Below are 26556 nucleotides of genomic sequence, written 5' to 3'. Positions count from 1 at the left end.
CTGTTGGGATCTTGTGCTTTTATTGCCATGGTAGGGAGCCTATGCAGGTTGTCTCTCCAGTCTCTGCACTACTACTTCTGGCATCAGCTGAGCCTGATGAAAGGTGTCTGCGACTTCCAAGGCATTCTCCAGTGTGGGCCCCTGGGTGTCAATAGACCAAATTCAGCATGAATTAGTTCAGCCCATCCAGGAACTGCTTCAAAAAGGACCTGATGGGCTACCTTTAGGCTTGTCTTCAGCTCAGGCTGTAGCCACTTCTATACTGTATCTTTTAGTCGATGGAAAGGGGTTTGTGGCATTTTTCCTGGTTATAGGATACTCCTTTGGAACTACTGACAGTAGGTCTCCATCATATAACCCGCTCTTTCCAGAAAAGCAGTTTTGACCACAGAATAATTGGCTTTCTCATCGGGACTAGCTGCTTGGAAGGCTGCTTGACTCTTGGCAGTGAGTAGATTTGCTAGGTATGTAGTCCAACTGGTCTCTGGTCAGGCCATCATATGGGCAGTTCTTTCAAAATTTTTTTAAGAACACATCTGGGTCTTCCTCCGCCTTCATCTTAAACAGAACAGGAGGTAGAGGGCATGCTTGCAGCATTGTGGTTTGCATGGCGTGTGCCAACTGGGTCAGTTCCATTTACTGGTTGCTCACCTACGTCACCTGCTGGTCACTTGTTCAGTCCGGGTAAGGACCACCTCCTCCTCAGGTTTTCTGCTGCCCCTCGGCGAGGGCCTACATGGCTCACTCCATGCCAGCCCACTGGCTCTGGCCCTGTTCTGGAATACTCAAACATAACTTCCTTTCTCTTTGCAGGAAAAATAAAATAAAACCTGCCTGTTCAGCGCTGACTCACTACAAATATAAGTCCCTGATTCTAGATGAAGCTATCCTTCTTAGCCTGTTCATAAATTAAACATTTGGCTGTCAATGCAGTGAAGTCCAATAAAGCAGAAAGTAACAGAAGGAAAAATTTCACTTTTTTATTCATCCTTTAGCATGGTTTCTCTGTGCATGCAAAGTTTTAGTGCAGAAATCCCCGAAGTGACACTATATGTGGCACTGTGAGCAGTCTTATAGTAGCCAGAGGAAAGATTCAGGATGGACTCCGGCAGAAATCTTGCATAAACATCTTTAATAGTGATAAGGAAAATATACAAAAGCAGCCCTGCTATTCTTCACGTTCAACAACACAAATGCAGTATTACAACTTACAGTTCAGTAGTGTTTTCTCTTTCTCTAGGCTTCTTTCTCTCCCCTGGGCCTCTTGTTCCCTTCTGAGCTTGGCTAGTTGTACACCTTCCCAGGAACCTCTGTCTGGACCAGGATTCCCTGCTGTTTTAGGCTTAAGGTAGGCATGGCCAGATCTCTGGATCTGGTCTTTTAAGGTGTTTTGGGGTTTTCTCCTCTATACTCCTTGAGAAGGACATACCCACCAGCCTGGAGACTTTAGTACTGGGTTTGAAATATTTTGTGGTGACACAATTTAAAGAGTGTGTTTTTAGGTATATTTTAAGAGTAAATTGCTAAATTTTTCAAAGAGACATTCCCGACAACAACCCCCTCACCCCCAAATGAACCAGTTGATCACTACTGGTACTAGTATAAGTGTACACTATAAATAACAATACCTCAAAGATATATCCCCCCTACCATAAACCATTAGCACAATACGGGGACTTAGAAAAATAAAAACCAAGTTCTGGTGTCCAGTACAGTGTAATGAAAAATAACCATGGATGCGGTTATTGTTCACATCTTACTACAGTATCATTTTTACTTTGTGTGATTTGTGATCAGATTTGATGGAATGAAGTTATAAGTTATATTCTCATTGGGGGAGCTATAGTCATTTGAGGAATGACTGATACAGACACATTAAAGAGCTTTATCACAAAAAAATAAAAAATAAAAAATTAATTATCTTTTAGATCACACATTACACAAAGTAAAAACGATACTGTAGTTAGATGTGAATAATAACTGCATCCATGGTTATTTTTCATTACAAAGTACCGGACACCAGAACTTGGTATTTATTTATTTATTTTTCTGACCCCGTATTGTGTTAATGACTATAAGTGTCCCAGATTCACCCACTAGAAATCTGGCAATTTTACTCTAACCCCAATGCAACTATAAGCGGTGTTCAGACACTCATAAAGTTATTGTTGGAAAAAAAGAGAAGCCCATGAAGGGCTCCATTAGAATCTGGGGGGTGGAAGGGTACAACAGCATGGTAATTGTTTGCACAGAGAGGCATAACCGGTAGCAACAGTCCTATGGCCATCCAAGTTAATAAAGCTAGTAAGTGAGGGACTCATAGCCTGGGCATCCAAAATTATAAATTCCTTCATAACAGAAACCCAGATCTATAAAAGCTGTAGTAAGGCTACTAATAAAAATGACAAACCTAGATCGAGACAAACCTGAAAACTAGCACCTGGTGTGCAATATCCCTTTCCTAGGGAAATTAATGGAGCAATCAGTAAAAGCTCAACTGAATGACGGGCTACCAGAAAACAAACTGGCTAACCCTATACCAATCTGGATTCAGAAAAGGCCATGGAACTGTCACCCTGCTGTATGACCTTTTTAAATATCGTGAAAGAAGTCAAGGAGCAATGCTAGTGCTTTTGGATCTCTTTGCAACCTTTGACACCGTAGATCACAGTATTATGCTATCTCAACTAGTAGAAGGTGGCCTAAGTGGAAAAGTCCCAATCTGGTTCAATTAATTTCTGTCAGACAGGCACCAGTTTGTTCATTTTGCTAATACCCTGTCAACATCCTGGATCTTAAACTGGAGACCCCCAAGGCCTCATACTGTCACCAGTACTCAACATATACTTCAAACAACTGACACAGCTGATCCGAACTTTTGACATAAAATCCTACATCTATGCGGAAGATGTCCAGCTTGTGCTGCCAATGGACCCAGACCCACCTACAGCAATAATTAAACTAAGCAAGTATCTTAAGCAGTGCTGGTGGAAGGGTGTCCGGATGTCCTAGGCGATGATGTCATCATGTGATCTCTCTCTTTCAAAGTGCACACATCAAATGACCCCAGCTCCAAAGAAATACATACCCAGAAATGGAAAATGCCTTCTAGCTCCATGCCTCAGCCGTGCCACTTCTCATCTCATCCATCCTTTTAAAACTGCCGCCCTTACCGGCTACTCTCCTGCCCCACCCACTTCTAGTGCCCTAGGCCACCACCTACTCCGACTAATGCTTCAGCGGGCCTGATCTTAAGTTGTCCAATAAACTCCATCAAAATCCAAACAAAACAGATATTCTCTTGGTATAAAATATAAACAGACAAGTTCTTGACCTGAAATCCCCATTCAGAACCTATGAAATTCCATTAAAGAAACAGGACAAAAGCTTCAGAGTCATACTGGACTTGGAACTCACCATGATGCCACAAATCCATGCAATTGTAAAATATCTGCCACTTTCAATTATGAAACTTGTGAAGACTGTGCCTGCTCATCAAGAAAAAAAATCTATTCACAGTTACTCATGCCATGGTAACTACACAACTGTGCACTGTACAAGAGTCTAACAGATAAGGCCCTGCGTAAACTCCAGATAATACAGAACTCCACTGCATGATTGATAGGATGCAACCCAAATGGCTACATCACACCTATCCTATACAAATTACACTGGATAACAAATTACACTGGATAACAATGAAGTATAGAATAAAAATATTCAAACCCTTAAGACGAGAAGGGCCTATCTATGTGAACAAAGGCTAACTTTATAAATGCAATCCAAACCAATAAGATCCTCACTTGGATCCTTAATATAAATTCTGTTGTCAAAAGAAACTGAAAGAATAGACACCTGCAAGAGATTCTTCACGGGATTAGCACCTGCCTTCTGAAGAAGAGCTCCAACAAATATCTGATTTTTTTATTCTGCTTTTCTGCACTTCAAAGCAGATTATATTCAAGTACAGCAGATATTTCCCTGTCCCCAGAGGGTTCACAATCTAATAGGGTCATATCGCCATAACGCATGCAATAATCATGTTACTGCACAGTGCGAATGCAAATTTTTTGAAGGGGCGTGATTGGGAAGGGATTTGGGTGGGATTAATTAAAATGAGTGGCAATATTGCACTCTGTGATATCATAATGCATACTATTGAAAGGTTTTAATACCAGAAATAACTATACCTTTTTTCCTGGAGTTAAGCTGTGCAATATCCTTGAAATGGCTGTAATGCAATTGGTGATAAAGATTGCAAATTGCATTTTTGCCATTTCTGGGCCTGGGGAAAGGGTCTGGAGTAAAGCTGAGTGAAGTAGAGAGAGAGAGAGAGAGCACCTGAGCCTCTGGGGAGACCTTCACAGTATGCACCTATTTATAACACTATAAGAGGACCAGCTAATAACTCGAGGTGAGGTGTTGATGGTGGTTTAGGGTTTAGAGGTCAGTTTTACATGCAGAGTGAGATATATGAAGAGCACAGTACATCTCGGTGAAGATTTGACATCATTTGGAGTGAGGAAAGTCTCACAAAGATGAGATTTCTACTTTGTTATCTCGCCCTAACTTGATGGTACCCTGTTATAGAGTCCATCAAGCTAGGGCGAGAGAAGACTGTAGAAATCTCTTCTTTGTGAGACTTTCCTCATTCCAAATGACATCAACTCTTCACCGAGGTGTACTGTGCTGTTGGTACATCTCACTCTGCATGTAAAACTGGCCCCTAAACGCTAAACCACCACTAACACCTCACCTCAAGCTATTAGCTGGCCCTCCTATAGAGATATAAATAGTTGACTACTCAGAAGGCCTTATAAATAGTCTCTCTCTCTCCCCCTCCCCCTCTCAAATTATGAGATAGAAGTATTGTGGAGTGTGAAAACCTTACCACACCGCATGATACACTACATATACAAAGCACATGGTATGGTAATTTTAGAATTATCATAAACATGCACTTTTTTATTACCGTGGGTGTTATCCATGCATTATCATAGCATTCTGATGAATCTAGGGGTAAGTTTGTACCTGAGGCAATGGAAGGTAAAGTGATTTGCCCAAGAGCACAAGGAACAATAGTGAGATTTGAACACAGGTCTCACCAGCTTGTAGCCCACTGCTCTAACCACTAGCTACTCCGCCACTACTCTCATTTCAGTATGCAAATAAAAGTCTGGCTCTTCTGTCAAGCTTTTGATACCCAATACAAGTGTAGGGATCCTTTCAGCTCCCTACTAAAATTCTCACAGAGTGGAGGAGACAGAGCAATAATGTGAGTATTTGGTTTCCCCCATGTGGAAGAGAGTTATTGGTAGGTTACTCTGGTATATAAAGCCAGACCACCATCTTAGGGTGTGGATTTTTCTGTATCTTTCCAGTGGCAGTATGCCTTAGCTTTCCCCTGATTTTTCTGTTGTTTAAGTTTTAATGATGGATCTTATTATGTCTGGATGGGAGTTTCTTTCCACCCTCCCAATCCATTTTATATTTTTAAATTGCTTTAAGTTTGAATACCCATTAACTAGGGACTCAACTAAGTTAATTTCTTTGCTGTTCTAACATCAAGTGGAAGACGTTTCCTTCAAGAAACAGGAATCTAAGATCATCAAGATCTGAGAAGAGGGATGGCTTTCAGCCATCCAGAGAAGAAGGAAAGAGGAGAGAAAAGGAGTTGGAATGGACCCCCAAAAGGGCCCATGAATATCTACAGGAGATTTGGAGAAGTAAAGCCATAGGAATATTACTTTATTATTATTATTATTATTTATTATTTTTATATACCGACATTGGATCAGGAATATCACATCGGTTTACATTCAGGTACTGTGGATATTTTCTTATCCCCAGAGGGCTTACAATCTAGGTTTGTACCAGAAGCGAAGAGGGGTAAGGTGACTTGCCCAAAGGTCATTAAGGACCATATTAGAGGGAGAGGGAGGTTAGTTCAAGGGTTGGTTTAATACTAAAAGGGAGAAAAGGATACTAGTTGGTGCCAATCAGATATTGGAAGGAGGAGGTAAAATCAGAGGAGAAGACATCATGAAGGAAACAGGAAATAAAAAATGACTATGTAAAAATGGATTTCATAGAAACATAGAAATGACGGCAGAAGAAGACAAAACGGCCCATCCAATCTGCCCAGCAAGCTTTCAAACTTATTTTTTTCATATTTAGCTGTTACTCTTGGCCCTTATAAGTAACTTTTTGGTTCTATTTCCCTTCCACCCCGCCATCAATATAGATAGCAGTGCTGGTGCTGCATCTAAGTAAAGTATCTAGCTAATTGTTTAGGGGTAGTAACCACCATAATAAGCAAGCTACTCCCATGCTTATTTACCCAGCCTGTGCAATTCAGTCCTTGTTGGTTGTTGTCTGAATATAAATCCTCTTTTCTTCATTCCCCCTGCCGTTGAAGCAGTGAGCTGTGCTGGATATGTATTCCAAGTGAAGTATCAGGCTTAATTGATTCTGGGTAGTAACCGCCGTAACAAGCAATCTACACACATGCTTATTTGTTTACCCAGACTATGTAATTCAGTCCTTGTTGGTTGTTGTCTGAATATAAATTATCTTTCCTTCATTCCCCCTGCCGTTGAAGCAGAGAGCTATACTGGATATGCATTGAAAGTGAAGTATCAGGCTTATTTGGTTTGGGGTAGTAACCGCCATAACAAGCAAGCTCCTCCCCTGCTTTTTTGTGGATGCAAATCCTTTTTTCCACATTTCCTCTTGCCGTTGAAGCATAGAGCAATGTTGGTGTCGCATTAACCGTGTGTATGTTTATTGAATAAGGATATTAATCTCCAGGTAGTAGCCGTCATTCCCGCAAGCCACCCCCATGCCTCTTCTCTTCATTCACATCCTCTAGACTTTATGGATCCACAGTGTTTATCCCACGCCCCTTTGAAATCCTTCACAGTTTTGGTCTTCACCACTTCCTCCAGAAGGGAGTTCCAGGCATCCACCACCCTCTCCGTGAAGAAATACTTCCTGACATTGGTTCTGAGTCTTCCTCCCTGGAGCTTCAAATCGTGACCCATGGTTCTGCTGATTTTATTTCCAACGGAAAAGGTTTGTCGTTGTCTTTGGATCATTAAAACCTTTCAAGTATCTGAAAGTCTGTATCATATCACCTCTGCTCCTCCTTTCCTCCAGGGTGTACATATTTAGATTCTTCCATCTCTCCTCATAAGTCATTTGATGAAGACCATCCATCTTTTTGGTCGCCCTTCCCTGGACCCCCTCCATCTTGTCTCTGTCTCTTCGGAGATACGGTCTCCAGAACTGAACACAGTACTCCAGGTGAGGCCTCACCAAGGACCTGTACAAGGGAATAATCACTTCCCTTTTCTTACTTGATATTCCTCTCTCTATGCAGCCCAGCATTCTTCTGGCTTTAGCTATCGCCTTGTCACATTGTTTCGCTGACTTCAGATCGTTAGACACTATCACCCCAAGGTCTCTTTCCTGTTCCATGCACAAAAGCCCTTCTCCCCCCATCGAATACAGTTCATTCGGATTTCCACTCCCCATATGCATGACTCTGCACTTCTTGGCACTGAATCTCAGCTGCCATATCTTCGACCACTCTTCCAGCTTCCTTAAATCCCATCTCATTCTCTCCACTCCTTCCGGCATGTCCACTCTGTTTCAGATCTTAGTGTCATCTGCAAAAAGACAAACCTTAACTTCTAGCCCGTCCGCAACGTCGCTCACAAAGATATTGAACAGGACTGGTCCCAACACCGATCCTTGCGGTACACCGCTTAAAACCGCTCTCTCTTCAGAGAGAGGTCCATTTACCATCACACATTGTCTTCTGTCCATCAACCAGTTTGCAATCCAGGCCACCTCACTCACTCCTAAGCTTCTCATTTCACCTTTAGTACTTCACATACATTGGGAAGGAAGCAATTAACTTACCCTATGCTAATGGGATGGGAGAAATATCAACTTGACCGAATTAATGGACTTTACCATCTATACCTTAAATAAGACTTTGAGAAGTCATGCATTTATTTAAAATCATTTGCACCATCTAAAAGTGAATTCAACGGCTGTAAATATTCTTTTCACCATTTTACAACTTTAGTAAAAGTACTGCTGGAAACCATCAAAGCTTCCAGTGTGTTTCACTGTCTAATTAATTTAACCCTCATTAGTGCTGTTGTCATCACTGCTGTATATAAGAAGTTGAAACTGGGATTTAATGATGCAATGCAAAGAGCTTTGAAAGAAATCTTTTCCCCCTGATCAGAGACCCTGAAATAACATCATTAAACATTGTTGGCCCGATACTTAAAATTAAACGTTTATTTAAGTTAACCGAATAATACTTATCCGGTTAACTTAAATGGAATATTCATCAGTACAGCTATGCTGCTGAATATACATGTATAAGTCTCTACTTAGCTGGATAAATTATGTCCGGCTAAGTTAGATCTGCTCTATAGCAGGTCTAACTTATCTGATTAACTTATTAACTGATTAACTTAACTTAACTTTATATACCTTTAACCTTGTTAAAGGTATATAAATGTTTTTATAAATGAAAGAGTAATTCATTTGTTAGCAGGGTGGGTTTGCTGCAGGATATTTGCTAGAGGCAGACAACTACCACCTGAAAGACTGAAACTCTGAACAAAATACAAACCCTAAGTGAAATGCATTTCAGGAGGTACTGAAGGACGAAGGAGAAATCAAAGGGCTTTTTCCTTCTATCCGATCAGAAACCACAGTGCTGGTTACCTTGGCAAAGAATTGGGGTTTCCATACAGTAATCAAAACTGCCTGCATTGGTGCAAGCTCTGCAGGTACTCTTCCTCCCAGGCAATAATCAAAGCCTTGGCTTTCATAAAAGCCCACCCCCCCCCCTCACTCTATTTCTAGATAAATTACCCACGGAGACTGCACCTGTTTTCTCTGCAGGTAATATTTCTATTGGAAACAATGCACATACTTTCAATTATACACAATTATGTTCTTTGTTTTTCTCTGCCCCCACCCCTGGACTGTCTCTTCACTCCAAGGGTAAAAGCACGTGTGTTGGTGCTCAATGTGAATACTTTTACCTGCAGACAGGTTGGGCAATAATGAAAGCCCCCAAACTTTATGATCGGTCTCTGGTGCAACCAGCATCAGCCAGATAAGTTATCAGGCTAACCTGAATATCAGAGCTAGTCGGATAACTTATCTGGCTAATTCAACTCCTCCAAGTTATGCCCCCATCCTGCCCACAACTTAGCCAGCTATTTAGCCAGATAAGTAGTCATCAGGCTAAGTGGCAGCTGCTGACCTTGGTTAGATATTCAGCAGCCGCCACTTAGTCAGATAAGTAGAAACCTATCTGGCTAAGTGGCACTGAATATGGACCTCTATTTTGTTTAATTTAGGCGATGTGCCTCGCATGTTTCCCTGAAAAGTACAGTTCCTGTGGGAAGGGAAAAGCGACCTTTAGCTGTTGGTGGCACCCAAGGAGTGTCTACATTTTGCCTATTCTAGTTTTACCCCCATGGGGGGGAGAGGAGGCAGAGTGCAAGTTCAGAGTCAGTTAGCCTATCTATCTATTTATCTATCTATCTATATCCATCTTTTGCTTGGAGTTCAAAAGTCAATAAAAATTAATGTTGCAGGAAAGTTTACATTAAAGATGCATAAGCTGAAAATAAATTAGAGGGAAATAGGCTTTTAATGTAGATACTGTGTCCTCTTGAATTAAGATGATGACACAAGGATTTCCACTTCATAGGAAAGTCATGGCATTTTCTGTTTAATGGAATGAGTAGGTTTGCTTAAAACTAAAGGTGCTGAATGCATGCTTGCCTGCGCCCAAAAATCCAATTATAGCACTACGTAATCATCACTGGAAGTTTTGTCTTCTAGGAAAGAGATAATTAGAAACTGAATGAAAAAGGGACAAGGTAGCACTTTCTTGACATTTCTTTAGAGTAACCGCCCTTTGTTGACTAAGCCAGGCTTCCAAAATAAACCTAGATTGTTGCTTTAAGCTGGAGGCCAGTGGCGTTTTCTACTACTCTAATAAAAAAGGTAGTATTTTGGGAAGAAGATCAATGTCTGCATTTTTTTTTCTGGTCAACTAAAATGTAATGCTTTCCTGCCCCCCTTCCAACTATGAAAAATCCTTTTATTCATTCAAAATAATCCCATCAATTAATGTATTTAACACGGTTTACCACCATTTCCAAACTCAGCATGGAAAAACCATCCATATGACACTGGGCCCTGAATGAAACCATCAGCAAGGATTAATAAACATTGACAGCTGTCCAAAAGCTTTCACTCTCTTTATTTAAACTTCAGATTGCAAGTTTAAGTGCAGCGTAACCTCTGCTGGAACTAGCCAGGCTAACAGGGTGGGAATTAGAGCCGAGGACAAAGGACAGGGGTTATTATTACCTTTAATCCAGCCTGCAGTAGTCACTTCAAGGGGTTGGTCGGCAAATAGAGCTGGAATAAATGCAATATTTCCCTAAGAGCTATTAGGAAATGCAGATCACAATCTCTTGAGAAATCAGCCCCTTTCCCATCCACTCACTCCCTGAGTGCACACACTTCTGAATGGGATCGGCCTCAATTTATAAAACATTTTTTTTCTGTTGCAAATCTTTACAAGGATAGAAAAAAAAAATGTCAGCAGCCTTCCTTGATAAGCAAGACAAATAGACATTTAAACATTTCCTTTTTGTGGCTAGGAATGCCCAGATCATCTTTGAACCTGAGAAAATAAATACTGCAATGCATCTTCAATGTCGGCGATTAGGTGAAGACACCCTAGGAGAATGCTAGTAGCTGTTTTGTTTCTCTAGTTTTGAATGTTCTTTTATTTCGGTCTAGTCAATTTATTTTGTAGGACAAATAAAGAGCAAGACTTGCCCCCTTTTCGATGTTCCCAGTCTGGCACAGTGTCCCTTCGGCAGCTGGAATGCTGTTGGTAACACAGCGGTTGCTTTTACTGAGGCACCAGAGCTCTCTACACACTTCCTAGGAAAGAAGGCAGAAAGAAGCAAGTTGATCAGAACTACAGTTTTTAACAGTTTCACATCCTTTCATATAATAAACAGATTAAAGACATCTTTGGCTCTGCAAAATAATACTTGGCAAGTATTCAGAAGCACCTCCCTCTCCTTCCCAGCCCTCCTCATGAAGCACTGTCATTTTTTTTCTTCCTCAAAACCCTATCACCCATTTAAATTTTGATAACTCCAAAACAACCTGTCTTGCAAACAAATCCATATAGCTGTTACTTGGAATAAGGAAACCTGAAACAATTATAAGGGGGATGGAACAGCTCCCCTATGAGAAAAGGCTGAAGAGGTTAGGGCTGTTCAGCTTGGAGAAGAGATGGCTGAGGGGGGTAATGATAGAGGTCTTTAAGATCATGAGAGGTCTTGAACGAGTAGATGTGAATCAGTTATTTACACTTTCGAATAATTGAAGGACTAGGGGGCATTCCATGAAGTTAGCAAGTAGCACATTTAAGACTAATCGGAGAAAATTATTTTTCACTCAGCGCACAATAAAGCTCTGGAATTTGTTGCCAGAGGATGTGGTTAGTGCAGTTAGTGTAGCTGGGTTCAAAAAAGGTTTGGATAAGTTCTTGGAGGAGAAGTCCATTAACTGATATTAATCAAGTTTACTTAGGGAATAGCCACTGCTGTTAATTGCATCAGTAGCATGGAATCTTCTTAGTGTTTGGGAACTTGCCAGGTTCTTGTGGCCTGGTTTGGCCTCTGTTGGATACAGGATGCTGGGCTTGATGGACCCTTGGTCTGACCCAGTATGGCAATTTCTTATGTTCTTATGTTCTTAGAGATGTCCATATTTAGAAGCATTTAGCCAGATCTGGCTAAATGAATATTTGGGCACTTATCCAGCTAAACTCTAGCTGGCTAAACTTTGGCCGGATAAGTTAAGGACATTCGTTGGGCATAACTGGGAGGAGAAGAGTTAGCTGGATAAGTTATCTGGCTATCTCCGATATTCAGAGTCAGCCAGATAACTTATCTGGCTCAGTATGGTCATCTCATAGACCTGTCCTAAAGTTATCCAGATAGACTTATCCGGCTAACTTTAGGATAACCAGATATATTCAGCGGTGCGTCTGAGCCACTGTACATACAGGCTAAGTTAGCTAGATAGTTTCATCTGGCTAGCTAGCCGAGCCACACAGGAGTTGAATATGAACCCACCATACTTTAGCAGACAGCTATAGGAACCAGGAATAAAGGGGTGCAAGGGGTAAAGGTGATGGAGTCACTTGTCAATAGTAATCATAACGCAATCAAATTTGACACAGTTACTAGAAGCAAAATATCAAGTAAAACTACTTTGAAGCACATGAGAAGTACAATATAAATTAAATACATAAATAAAATAAGGCAATAGCATTTAACGTTATCAAGGGAGACTACAATAGGGACAGTAACTTTTAAACAGGCACATGGGCGCACATGTATGCGCGTATGCCAGCTCACGCCAAAGGAAATGGTCATTTAGTAGCATATGCTTGTAGATGCACGCATGTTATAAGATAGACTGAATGCACGTACATGTGCGCACAATTTCAAATGGACGCGTGCATGTGTGCGGAAATGTCACGTCTACTGTGTAAGTGGGGAAATTTTATAAGGGGCATGCACTGATGTCATACCCTTTTTTCCCAGTTCATTCCCAGTTCACCCAGTTTAGGGATAGCACTTCCAAACTCTCCCTTTTACTAGCCTCCCTTTCCCCATTAGCGCCAAAACTTAAAACCCCACTGACTAGCCTAGATTTTTTTGTTTTTGTGCTTACACGCCATCCAAAGCAGTAGTAAAGTTACACGGTAGAGGAAACCCAGCATGTGCCTGTGAGCATAAGTATTTACGTGCAAATCTTTTGACTTTCCATTGACATGTCCATGCCCCACCCAGACCACGCCCCCGCTCTGCTCCTTTTTCTTAACTTTTGACTCGTGCACATACCGGGAGATACATACTTTTTATTTGTATTTATTTATTTATTTAGCGTGTTTTGTATACCATCATTCGGTTTCGCCATCAAAACGGTTTACAGTAATCGTGAAAAAAGGTTAGATAAACATCATCACAGCAGATTGTCTTGAAGTCAGATTACAGTTTCGAGATTTGTGTGTTAGTTATTACATACAACATGTTCTACTAATGCGTAGAATGGGGTTAATAAGTAAGGTAGCAAGGAAGGTATATAGCTTGGATGAGTTATACGGTTATTTCGATTGGTATTGAGTTCCATAGTGTGGGGCTGGCGATGAATATGGCTCTCACGGGTTGTGTTCAGTTGTGTGGTTCTGGCGTGAGGGATTTTGAGGAGGCCTTTATTCGTTGAGCGTAGGTTCTGTTTTGAAGCGTGGATTTCGATGGATTTGCTTAGCCAGTTGTTTTGATGTCCTATGATTAGTTTATGCAGGATTGTCTTTTAAAATCTGCCCAGTGTGCACCAGCCCAGCTTCTGCATGTATCCCCTGGCTTTGGCATATACCAGGCTTTTAAAATTCACCCCTAAGTAAGGAAATTAGAAAAAAAACTAAAAGAAGCTGTTGAAAGGGTTAAAAGTCTGCATGAGGCATGAAGATAGTTTTAAAATAGCATCTTGGGGCCCTTCTAAGATGGTGACTAGCAGCTAGTTGGTGTCACTCTCTTCAAATTCTGCCTTTAAATCAATATGGATTGCAAAAGAAAACCTCGGTACTGTCCTAGCCCTGCAGCACCTATCGTTTCTTCTATCAGAGGACTGATGAACGCTCATATTAGCTGAGAACTTTTATTGCACCATTGTTCCTGTTGTGAAGCCCTGGAGGGGAAGGTTCTCCTCCATCTTCCCCTAGTTCTTTTGCCACTCTAGGCCCAGCAGCTTCAATAATGCCTCCAGGCCCCACTTCTAGCAGGTCTTTTTCTTCACCGCCTGGTGTGTCACCCACCAATGACATGGGAGTGACTTCTCTGGTGACAGAGAATGCAGTCAGAATCTCTGTTATTGACACAACTGCCATTGATGCTAAGACTAAGATTTTAGTGGTATCTGATGCTGCATCGTCATAGAATGAGTGAAGCCTGTTTGAGATCTTCCTGGACTAGATGATTGTTTGTCTATGGACTCTGAAATGCTGGGTAGCTTCAGGATAGTGATACCGGCAGAGTATACACTAGAATCCATTTGTGTTGCTATAGAAGGCTTGGATAAAGTAATATCCTCTCAATTAATGCCTTGAACTGTTAAGTAAAAGAATATTGAATCTTGAGTAACCAATATGGAAAAATTGGAAGTTGTAAAGGCTCTGCAGATTTCAGAACTTCAAAAAGGTTTACGTCATGTTAAGTAACACTTACTTGTCCAGCAAGGTGGGAAATTTAGAAAATGGTCTACGATGTAAAAATTAACATTTATAAATTTTCCTTATATTTCCTTGGGACATGATTAGAAAATATTTACTGGAGGTTCTCAAAATTCCAGAACCTGCTCTTCCACCTTTTGCACGGATTTACTATTTACCACCTCCTAAACGTGGATCTACAGAACCATTAAATTCTTCGCTGCTAATGGATAATGCTTTGGATTTATCAACAGTATTTGAAACTTCTGATTCATCTTTGGCAAAACCCTCTACTTTATTGATTACTCTGGTATTGTTTTCTGACAGAGACAGGCTCATGAAGATGTATTTTAGACATCAAGGAACGCTTTTTTTGCAGTGTAAAATCATAGTCTTTCCTGATGTTGCTAGATTGACTCAGAAGAAATGGAAACAGTTTCTCCTTTTAAGACCTAGGGTTTTGCAACTAGGGTCACAATTTTTTTTAAGTTTCCTGTAAATGTTTTATTAAATTTATTTATTTAAGGCTTTTTTATACCGACTTTCTTGATACAAATCAAATCAACTCGGTTTACATAGAACAAAGCTGTAACAATAACAGAGCCAAAACAAACTGATATGAGACACAGATTAGGAGAAGCATAAAGTTACATAATAACCCCCATAATATTAGCATTAAATATAATGCTAATATTATGGGGGGGGGTTTAAGCCAATCAACTTTCCTTTTCTCTTGTTCATAAATGTATTTCAGACCCTCCTATTTCTGCTTCTGAGTTGTAGATGTAGCTGAGATGCAGCTTTTAAACTAGAACAAGGTGGAAAGCCAACATTCACTCAGCCGTGCATGGTTTGGAGGAATGTATCCTTGAAGAATATTAATGAAACAGGAGAGTTAGGGCATCCCAACAGAGGTTCCAATGAAAGCAAACGTAGTCCATGTGCCTATATGTAAAAAATCACCTGAGCTAAAGATTTCCAAATTACCCCTATCAACAGAAAAGCAGGTTGTTAATACAAACAAAAAGCACACTTTGAAATGTCTGTATGACAATACCAGAAGTCTAAGAAGTAAGATGGAAGAGTTAGAGTGTACAGCAGTGAATGATGAGCTTGACATAATTGGCATCAAAGAGACGTGGTAGAAGGAGGATAACCAATATCATCCTGTGAGGGAATCAGTTGTACCACATTTGGTGGGGGGGGGGGGGGGGGGGGGTAGAAAGGAGAAAGGGTTGCTCAGAGAAAAGAGGGCAATAGCAGAAAAACTAAATGAGAACCATGTTTCGTTCTTTACTGGAAAAGATGTTGATACCCACACTAGTAACGATCTTTGAAGGTGATGATTTAGAGAAGAAGTGAAGTAAATAAATGTGAAACTGAAGAATGTAATACAGCAAATTTACAAACTAAAGATTAAGAAATTATCAGGTCTGGATGGTATTCACCTCAGAGTTCTAAAGAATAGGGATGAGAATCGTTTTTTGACGATTTAAAATATCGTCCGATATTTTTTAAATCATCATTAATCGTTAAAGAGTGCGATACAATAGAAATTCCACTGATTTATTGTGAAAAAATTGTTAATCGGGTTAGTGCACACTAACGGGAGTTAGGATACAACCTAAAAACCCACCCTGACCCTTTAAAACCGCTCCCTTAGCCTCCTCCACCCTCCCGACCCCCCCCCCCCCCCAAAAAAACATTTTAAAATTACCTGGTGGTCCAGCGGGGGTCCCGGGAGCATTCTCTCGTGCTCAGGCTGTCGGCCGATAAACAAAAAACCCACCCCGACCCTTTAAAACCACTCCCTTAGCCTCCACCACCCTCCCGACCCCCCCCCCCCCACCCCAAAAAAAAATGTTTTAAAATTACCTGGTGGTCCAGTGGGCCCCGGGAGTGATCTCCCGCTCTCGGGCCGTCGGCTGCCACTAATAAAATGGCGCCGATGGCCCTTTGCCCTTACCATGTGACAGGGTAACCGTGCCATTGGCCGGCCCCTGTCACATGGTAGGAGCACTGGACAGCCAGCGCCATTTTTAAAGATGGCGCCGGCCGTCCACTGGATGGCCCGCACCATTTTTAAAGTTTACAGAGCATGACGACCACGTGTTCTCGCTGGACGCCACAGCTGGGGAACTGCAGGAGAAAAATAAGGATTTGGAGCTCAAATTGGAGAACTGAAGCAGGTGCAATAATCTGAGGAACCTGGATTATTTCGGTTCTGTGAAAAATGGCTCCCTGAGACACTTCAGGTGAACACAAAAGCCCGCCCAATTCTAGTGGAGAGGGCCCATAGGCTGGAGGCTGGTGGACCAGTTCAGGCGCGTCCTAGGCAGGTGATTGCCAAGTATCTGAACTATATCGACAAAGAAAAAATCCTGTCGGCTTACCGTAAAACAAAGGAGCTCTCCTATGAGAACGGTAAGTTGCTACTTTTCCCGGACTTCTCTGCTATGGTCCTGGCTGCCCGCAGATAGTTTACTCCATATTGCACCCAACTATTTCATAAGGGGGTGGGCATCTCCCCGCCCGACTTAAAGTATTTCATAATAATGAGTCGCGGCTTCTGGCTATGAGTGCTGAGCCCAGGGAGTTTGTCGCCGAGCTCAGTTGAGAGGAGGGTAAACAGAATAAGGAAAGAAAAAAAAAAAACCGACTAATGAAGGAAAATTTCTGCTGTTTTTGCTAGCATGCCCTCCGTTTGGTTGTTATTCCTAAACTGTAGGATAAAGTTTGAATCAGTTTGATGTATTCGCGAAGACCTAGGGACTTGGATTATTTTGTTTTTCTAAACTGCATGTCTGCTGTATCAGCCTTTTTGCCCCATGTTCAATGGGAGAGAGCCTGGCATATCCATTGGTCAGTCCCTGGCTATGTTTGAGACTTGCTGATTTTCAGCATGGATGGTCGTCTTCTCGTAGTTTTGTGCAGCCTCCTCTCCTAGTTTCTGTTACAGAACCACTGGACTATGTTCACTACTTCTTATCTTTAATCACCAAGCTAGCAGGTATTGGTAGGGGAAAGAACTGCTGATGGGATCAGTTAGCGTTGCGACATGGTTGAAATGCATGCTGGAAAATGTTTAGGGTTGCAAGCCCCAGCACTGGGCTGCTAAGACTATCTGCACATGTGGGGCTGATGGGCGGCTTACATGGTGACTTTGTCAGTCTATGCTCAGCCTCAGTTTAAGTTATTGTTTGCTTTCCATCTCATTCCTATGAGCTGTTGCCCTTGTGGGTCACACTGCTGAAGCACCTGCATGTTGGACCATTTTCGGGTTGTTTTGGGTTCCTGGGGCTTGGTCACCTTTCTGGGTTTTTTTGTGCACCACTGGCCTCAGGAGGCCCCTGCTTTGAGAGGTAGTCTGCCTGTTGGTGAAGATTGCAGAACCATGACTCTTTGCCAGGGACACAGGGGCCGGATTTTCTAGACAAGGGTTGAGGAGTGTTTCATTTGTTGATGAAAGCAGGGGGGGGGGGTTGGGGTATGGATGGTCTGGATGAGTGTGTGTGTGTGTATGTGTGGGTAGATATCCATCCTGGTGAGGAGCTCTTATGTACATGGACACAAGACATACAGGAAGTTTGGGAATGGGGGGGGAAGACCTCTGCTGGGGGTGTTGTCCCTAAAATCTGTGAATACAGTGGCAATGGAACAAGCACTAGGAGTTGTTTATGACCACAATTACTGTCTGTTCCATTAAAGTAGACAGTTTGCACTCCCCTATCAAAAGGAAAAAGTTGCTTAATGATCTAAGGAAGGACAATGCAAACATGGCTTTTCTTCAAGAAACCCATTTGGAGGATGGGAAGCAACAGAAACTGAATCAGGAATGGGTTTTGTCAGTGCTTCTTCTCCTCCTCTTTCTCTGCTAGGAAGAGGGGAGTTGCAATTCTCATTAACAAGAATGTGGTTTTTGAGAAAGAAAAATTATTTACAGATTCGAATGGCAGGTTTGTCATAGATGCAGGGGTGTTGCAGGGGCAGAAAGTACTCCTGGTAAACATATATGCTCCTAATAAATACTCCCATGGGTTTTTCACTAACTTGGTGGAGAAATTAGCTTCCTGGGAAGGGTATGCAATTATAATGGGAAGTGATTTTAATCTGTTGGATAACCCTTTAGTGGATTGCAAACCGGCTAAGACCCCTAGAAAAAATTAAGCAGATTTTGAAGATGGCTTTGTGTGTCAAGAGCTGCAACTGATTGACAGTTGGCAATCATTGCATTTGGAAGATAAACCTTTTATTACCATATTCACAATGTATACTCACAAATTGATTTTATTCTTGTTTCTGAAACGTTATTTAGCAAGCTGTTCTTTAGCTATATAAAAGATGTCCTATTCTCCAATCATGCTGTGGTGACGACTGTGGTGGCAATGACAGATGTTAATCCTGGGCCTAAGAGGTGGTCAATGTCCCCGCATTTGTACCATGATAAAGTATTTGCGGGTTACTTGCAAAAAAAATGGAAGGAGTATGCTGTATTTAATCTGCTCCCTGAAATTGAGCCGATGATATTCTGGAATGCTGCTAAAGTGGTTTTGCGGGGACTTATTATTGCTTACCTGGCCAGGCTTAAAAAGACAGGATTGCAAAAGTTCTAGCACTAACCAGAAAGATTGCAGCTCTTAAATGTATACATGTCCAGGATCTTTTGCAACAGTCAAAAGAGATGTTGTTTGCAGCCAAAAGAGAGCTTAATGTGTTTTTGAAGGCGAGGGCCCAGCAAACTTTGTTATTCCTGAAGTATAAACTATATCAGTTGGGGAATAAATCAGGTATCTTACTTGCTCATTTGGTTAAATCAAGCTCCTGTAATAAAAGCATTGTGTCCCACTTATGTTATGATTCAAAAATGTATTCAACCATAGCTTCTATTCTTAAGGCTTTTGAGGCATATTATAGAAAGTTGTATGCTGCTGGTCCCAGTAATGAGCGGACAAGGCACTCATTTTTTCAGGGCTTGCTCTGCTCCAACTGGGAGATAGTGTGCAACGGCTGTTAGAAGCTCCTATATCAGAAGGGGAGATCCGGAATTCCATTCAATTCCATTGAAGTTAGTCAAAGCGCCAGGGCCGGATGAGCTGGGGCCTGTGTTTTATAAACTCTTGATTGATTTGGGGCTAACTCCTCTTAAAAATATGTTTTATGTGGCTAAGGAGTTTGAATGGGGTCATAATCTAGCAATGGTTACTATTGGCTAAGCCAGGTAAAGACACCTCACTTTCCCAGTCATATAGGCCAATATCACTTTTGAACCAAGATATCAAAATCTTGGCAGCCATCCTGGCTTCCTGGCTGAATATGGTAATTGGAGGTGTGGTCTCCTCAGAACAGAGGTTTGTTAGGGGGAGGCTTGCTAACTCCAATATTCTGAAAGCTTATTTGGCTATTCCAGCGGCTATAGTAATGGAGACAGTTTGTTGGCCCGCCTTGACACTGAAAAAGCTTTTGATTGCATTGAGTGGCCCTATGTGCAATGGGTGCTAGAGAAATTTAATGTTGGGATCCATTTTTTGTGGTGGGTGTGGCTTTTATATTATCAGATGCTGGTGCAGGTATTGGTGAATGGGTCTTTATCGGATGTCTTTGAGCTAGGAAAGGGTACTAGACAGGGATGTCCCTTGTCCCCTTTGCTTTTCATACTCGCTTTGGAGTTCCATGCACTTAAACTTCATGGTATGCCTTCCTTACAGGGGATTAAGATTACATGTGAGGAAATAAAGATGAGTCTGTTTGTGAATGATCTATTGCTTTTCATAGGGAATCCGCAACAGAGTATCTCGGAGATTATTGGCATGATCAATGATTTTGGAAGTTTTTCAGGACTGTGGATCAGCTGTGATAAGTCTGAGGCCTTTCCACTTCATATTGAACTAAAAGATCAAGAGGTGGGCCCTTTTTTGTTGCAATGGGCCAAGGATACGTTTCGTTGCTTGAGTATTAATTTAGCTTGTGCTGAGGAGGAACTTTGTTTTCTTAATTTTGATGCGAATCTAGTAAAGATCAAAGCTCTATTCTAGCGGTGGAAATCAGTACCCTTATCACTCTTGGGAAGAAGTGCTTTGGTAAAAATGGTTGTTCTTCCCAAAAGTACTATATCCCTTGCAATGGTGCCCCTGTGGATTGACAATAAAAGAGTAAGGAAGTTCCGGCCCTTGTTAGGATCCTATGTGTGGAGTAATAGAAGGGCAAGAATTCGTTATGATGTGTTGAGATTGGACAGGAAGAAGGGAGGGGTGGGTCTTTTGGACTTGAGAGTGTATAACTCTGCCTGTCTATTGCAGGAATGGCCCTCAGGTAAGAAAATGTTTGATGTGGAGGGTCTGATGATGGACTGGACTTATCCTTATCAATCAATTAACTTGGTACATTTGCAGCATAAGGCTTTCATATCTTTAGGAGTCTCTGCTTTCTGTTGGTAGCTGTTAGGAGAACCTGGGTGTGGTGGCGGGGGCTTCTGGGTTGCGATATTCAGGTTTCACTCTTCCTCAACCTGTTGGGGAACTCAGAGTTCCTGCCTGAGCTTCATAGCTCTGTGTTTTGGAGATGGGCTAGTAAGGGTTTGCGTAATTTGGTGTCATTGGTAGATCTTGATACTCCTTGTTGGTTTTCATTCCAGCAATTGCAAGCTGAATGGGAGTTACCGAATTGTCAATTCTATGTTTTTTTATGGCTCGTCATTATGGAGTAAGTGTTTGTGCAGGAGATGTGTCCTGAGTTGTCCTCATGGATGAGGAAGACAGTTTTCTAGATTCTATCCCTAAATTCAACAAAATTTCAATCTGGACTACTCATTTGAAAACACTATTACCTTCTACTCATATGGTGCATTTGGCAGCACAGTGGAGTGTGGATTGGGGGGAGTAGACTGAGGCTGATTCCATGAGTCTAGCCTTTGCTTTGATATATAAGTATCTCTTGGCAGCCAATTTATGAGAGCAATTCAGTTTAACCTGCTACACAGCATATATATTACAAGGGCTTTAGGGGAATTTATGTCACATGTTTACTGGATGTTTCAAGCTACAATTCTTTTGGGATGAAGTCACTGACTTTCTGGATGATATTCTAGGGGGTGGGATTCCCTGGTCTGGATTGTTAATCTACCTCGACTCAAACTGCTATAGAATCAACCAGGACATGATAGTGTTCACACTCATTTAACTAATTTTGATTAAAACTATGTTACCGAACATTATGGCACCTGTGTAAACTGATAGAGGTTAATAGCATTACTTTTTTGTGCCTTATTGTAAACCGTTGTGATGGTACCCACCTTAACGACGGTATAGAAAAAGATTTAAATAAATAAATAAAAAAAATACCTGAACATCATAGATAGGAAAGTCCAGCTACTGCAGGGAAGAATGTGATTCTTAGCATCAGCATTGTTGCTTGCTAAGAAAACTGTATTGCTATGCTGCAAATTCAGTGAAACTCCTGCTTTCACACACTGGAAAGAGTTGATGCAGAGTACTGCGCAAATTGAGAAAATACGACAGAAAGATCTGCTTCCTAAAAGGACGTTCAAGGCTCTTAAAGGATACTTCCTTCCATGGGATAAAGAAAGTCTAAAGGGTGGATCATGTTTTCTGGCTTTCATCATTGTCTGGGCTACACACTAGCATCAAGTTCCTCTGATGGTTGTATGAGTGAGTGAATGGGGTATGAAAGTGGTATGTATGTTTTGGAAGGTTTCAAAACTTGTTATAAAATGCTATTTGAGCCTAAGTATATTAGCTCAAGGAATAGTGTATTCTTGTTCTGCACATCTGTTATATGACGACTGCTGCATTTATTATTATGGAGTTTGATTGTTGGCTCAAATAAAAAGATTTAAAAAAAACCAAAAACTAGAATATCCTTGCAACGGGTCACCACCATACCTCTATCCTCCAAGAGGGTGCAAAGGGGCAAATTTTTCCTATCTTTGGCAGGTATCTCCGTGACTTCTCTCCAAGCAACACCCAGAGGTTTCACAAAGCTTCTTACTAAGAAAATTTCAGAAAAATCCCAAATCAAACCAGAATGCAGACCCTTCAAGCCAGTGAGTGGACTTGAAATGAAGCTTTCCAACTTTTCTCAGAGACATCAAGCTGAAGTGCCTGAGCCACTAAGGTAGGCCTCAAAATCCAAATGGAAAAAAAAACTTCTTCACTTCTTCTAACTCTGAAATTTAGACTGCAGTGTCCTAAGTTCTCAGGGAGACAGCTGCTTATATAACTTCAAGGGGAATGGCCATCCCAGCACCCTCAAAGAGAGGGGTTGTACTGACTGATGCTTCCCTTAATCTCCTAACCTATCTGTCCTAGCTACAAGAGTTAAACTAGGGTCTTATTAGTAATAAATCCAAGAGGTCAATATAGAGTTTTACCCCCCTTCCCCCTCATCCCATGATCCCTCATTTTAGAGCCTCACCAGGGACCTATAAAGAGGCAATATCACTTCCCTTATTCCACTGACCATTACTCTCCCTATGCATCCAACTATCTTTCTGGCGTTTGTCAGTTTCTTTACCGGTTTGGCCACCTTAAGATCATCAGATATAATCACCCCCAGATCCTGCATATCTTTGGTACTTGGAAGAATTTTACCTCCAAGACTGTACCTCTCCCTTCAGATTTTCCATAACTCTGCATTTTCTTGGCATTAAAACTGATCTGCCAGACCCTAGAACATTCACCAAGTTTCCAGCAGCTGGGCTGGACAGTTACACTGACAGCTTATATTTCCAGAACTGCTGCTTAGACTACTGCTGAAGTGCCTAGGATTGTAGCCTGCTGTGATCCTGGTCCTCAAAAAGGGTGCACTATGACATACTGGGTGAGTGGCAGCTGGCTGGTAAGGTTTAACGTTATTCAGCTAAAGTAAGATGGATAACTTTAGGTGAGTATATTCAACGGGGCATTTATTCCATTGAATATTCGGGAGAAGTTATCTGGTTAACCTTAGCTGGATAACTTATTCATTCACCAGCTTACTGAATATGGATTTCTTATGTAATTCCCAAGGTCCTAGATAGGAAAATTAGGCCTGGATTTGTCAATAGGTTCATTAAGCCTGTGTCTAGGGTGGCAAAATGCTGGAAGCAGAAGACTGGCTGAAGCATTGCAGCCTTCCAGCTGTGCTGAATCTCACAGAACAGCCCTCTGCCTCCTGATCCAGCCCCTCCCCTCCCCTCCAAGGCAGCCTGCAGGGAACAGGAAGAGAAGGAGTGTGCCTGGAGCAGATAAAGCAAAGGGATCATTTTAGAGAGGTTAGGAGGTGCTAAGTGGGGATCACTGGGAGTGAGGAGAGGGGCTGGGAAATGAGAAGGGATCCAATAGGGAGCGTGTGTCTGTGTGTGTGAGAAAGGGGAAAGGGTAGTGTTTATGTGTGTGAGAGAGAAGGGATTGGTACCAGGTGTGTGTGTTCATGTGTGTATGTAGATGTATGACAGATTGGGTGGGAGGTTAAAGAGGTGATGCAAGGGTGAGCAGGACCAGAGCATAACAGTGACACCTTCCTTCCTAGATCTTAAATTCTATCCTATCTTGCCCATCTTCCAAAACCTGGAATTATCCTTACCAATCCCTAATCCCAGATCCATACTCCTCTGATCCCCCTTATATCTTTTCCCTTTCCTAGTTTCATGATGCTCCCCCTATTATCTTCATCCCCTTCCTTGATTTTCCCCATCTCCCATCGTTCCCATTCCTAGTCCTCTTTTCTTCTCTCCCCAATCTCCAGCCATTCCTCACCTCTCCCCATTTATGGTCCTCTCATCTTCTATTCCTCTCCCCTTACCCAAAATGATCTCCCTGGGCTGATCCTTGAGATTATTCTTCCTCATGCAATAAGAACAAATAAATTATACAGGAAAAGGTTGGAAACAATTGACAATATGCTTCAGAATTTTCTAATTCCTGCCATAGGAAACTGTAGGGTTGAGCCTTAGATCTTCTACTTCCTGTTTGACCTTCTTGGGGGGAAGGAAGGGAAAAGGGAGGCAACAGTACCAATAGTGCCTAAGGATAGCAAAAACCTAAATCTGTCATTGTGGAGAATCAGAAGACCTGCACAAGTTTTGCATGTTTCAAAAGCAGTATTGTGCTGCTAATTTCTTATTAAGAGATTACCAACAATTCTGCTCCATTCAGGGAGATGCACTCTTTGTACTCACAAAATAATTTTAACAAGGGGCACTCAGAAAGAACCTCCTGAACATGATTATTCTAAAGTTTTGCTTTTATTTTAAAAACAGTGTCAGACAATAAATGGGCAATCACCTGTAATGGGATGTCCATGAAGGAAGGTTGCCCCAGTCTTAGCTCATCTTCATTCCTAGATGCTGGTAAAGGCATGGGGGCGGGGAAGGGAAGTCCGGCTTCCTTGTCTCTTATGGTGCTGACATGTGATCATGTGGTTGATACCTGCCCTTATGGGAGATGCGCTGGGTGCCAATTGATGATGCGGGTCCTAAGTCATCTCATGACTGGGCTTCACAGGGCATACTGATGTTGGGGGGAGTAGCCTGTAGACCAGCCATGATGTCAGCAACAGCACACCACAGGATTGGCCATGCTGAGACACACTAATGTCACAGGAAGGAGCAGGGCCGGCAGCAATTTTTAAATCATGTCAGCTCCATCTGTCTCCCTCGGATCTGGTATAATTTTGGTCTCACCAATCCCACCTCTTGCATGCCACTATGCAATCTGTAACTGACTCAGAGATGTTAGTGATGATATCCACATGTTAGATTCATTTGTAGTGCCAAGGTACTTTAGCCTAGTTCTAAGGAGGGACAGATTAGAAGGGAGGCCAGATGGTTCAAGTAAGAAGGTGTGACTTAGGTTGTGGCCTTAGGCCAACTAAGTAGAAGACCAAGGGGTGCAACATCACACGGACCTTGTAGATTGGGTTGAGAAAACATTTGGAGAGTCATACTCCACTGATAGGAGAGAAAGATTGTAGTCTTGTTGTGCATAGTTAGGGCTGCCAAAAGCGACACTACGCCCTTTACAGGTGCTTCAAAATACTGCGGCCCGTATCCTCACAAATACAAGAAAGATCATATCACCCCGGTCCTGAGAAATTTGCATTGGTTGCCAGTGGAAAGTAGAATAATGCATAAAACTTTATGCATTATTCACAAGATATTGTATGGCGAAATGACCGACTGGTTAAACTCTATTATAAGATTGCACATACCTCAGCATGATTAAGGTCAACCAACAAAGGCCTCCTTTCAGTACCTACAGTAAGGTCTGATCATTTGAGTGAAGTCAGAGATTGTGCTATATCATTGCAGGACCAAACCTTTGGAATAGATTGCCACAAGAGTTACAGTTGCAACACAGTTTGAAGAGATTCAAAAAAGATTTAAAAGCATGGCTTTTTAAACAGGCATTTGAGACAGACATTCAAGACACCAGCCGAGACTTTTCACACTTTTTATTATCTTTAACTTGTCTTTAGTTCATTATAATGTTAATTTTTAGCTTTTTAATGAGTTTTTATAGTAATTTATATTTGATTATTACATGATGTATTTATATTATTTTCTTAATTCTTAGATTTTAGATGTATCTTGTAAACCGTGGAGATAGAACTTGTTTCTGTGCAACAGTAAAAAACAACTGAATAAATAAATAAAATAAAAATAGTGGCTGCTTAATCTGGCCCCTCACCGCTGATCAGAGGCAGGTCTTGGAAGACCTACATATGCCGCCCTCTAGAACCATCCCCATGGATAAAGAAGGCTTGAGGCCCATATTAGATCCCCATGTTAGTTATCTAGTAAAGGCTGTGGCCATTGTTATCCAATATGATCTTTGTCGAGTTTTAATTGTCGCTGGTCTTATTCAGAATACAGGGCTGGATTTAGGAATAGGTAACAAAGGAAAATGTCTAGGGTACCAAATTCTGAAGGTGCCTAAAATCTGGGATTCTTCCTGCTGCTCTCTAATTTCCAGGGGTGAAACCCGTACAGGGATTCCTCCTGCTGTCTCAGGGTGAAACCCGTACCCTCAGTCCTCTGCCTATGGGCGCCATAATATTAAAAGCCCTGCCGGTATAAGATAGAGGGTGACAATGCCTGATGTGTCACAGCTGCCCCAGTTATTTGCTCCACAGTCTTCTCCCAAACCAGTGTGGAGTTTGTCTTCTATATTAATGCAGCACTTGCTTACTCTGCTCTAAATTTCAAG

General features: G+C 41.7%; 1 protein-coding gene across 1 annotated transcript in view; it reads right to left on the bottom strand.

Annotated features, from left to right (window-relative positions):
• ADAMTS6 (ADAM metallopeptidase with thrombospondin type 1 motif 6) overlaps window positions 1-26556 on the bottom strand; it is an 894781-nt gene that overhangs the window by 381235 nt on the left and 486990 nt on the right. The window contains exon 12 of the mRNA XM_029576285.1: window positions 10897-11004. Within this exon, the coding sequence (XP_029432145.1) occupies window positions 10897-11004 (108 nt within the window). The remainder of the gene's footprint in view (window positions 1-10896; window positions 11005-26556) is intronic.

This window comes from Rhinatrema bivittatum, chromosome 1, assembly GCF_901001135.1.
Source record: "Rhinatrema bivittatum chromosome 1, aRhiBiv1.1, whole genome shotgun sequence".
Classification (NCBI taxonomy): Eukaryota; Metazoa; Chordata; class Amphibia; order Gymnophiona; family Rhinatrematidae; genus Rhinatrema; species Rhinatrema bivittatum.
Note: the sequence above shows the minus strand (reverse complement) of the source record. Positions and strands in the feature narration are given on the sequence as shown.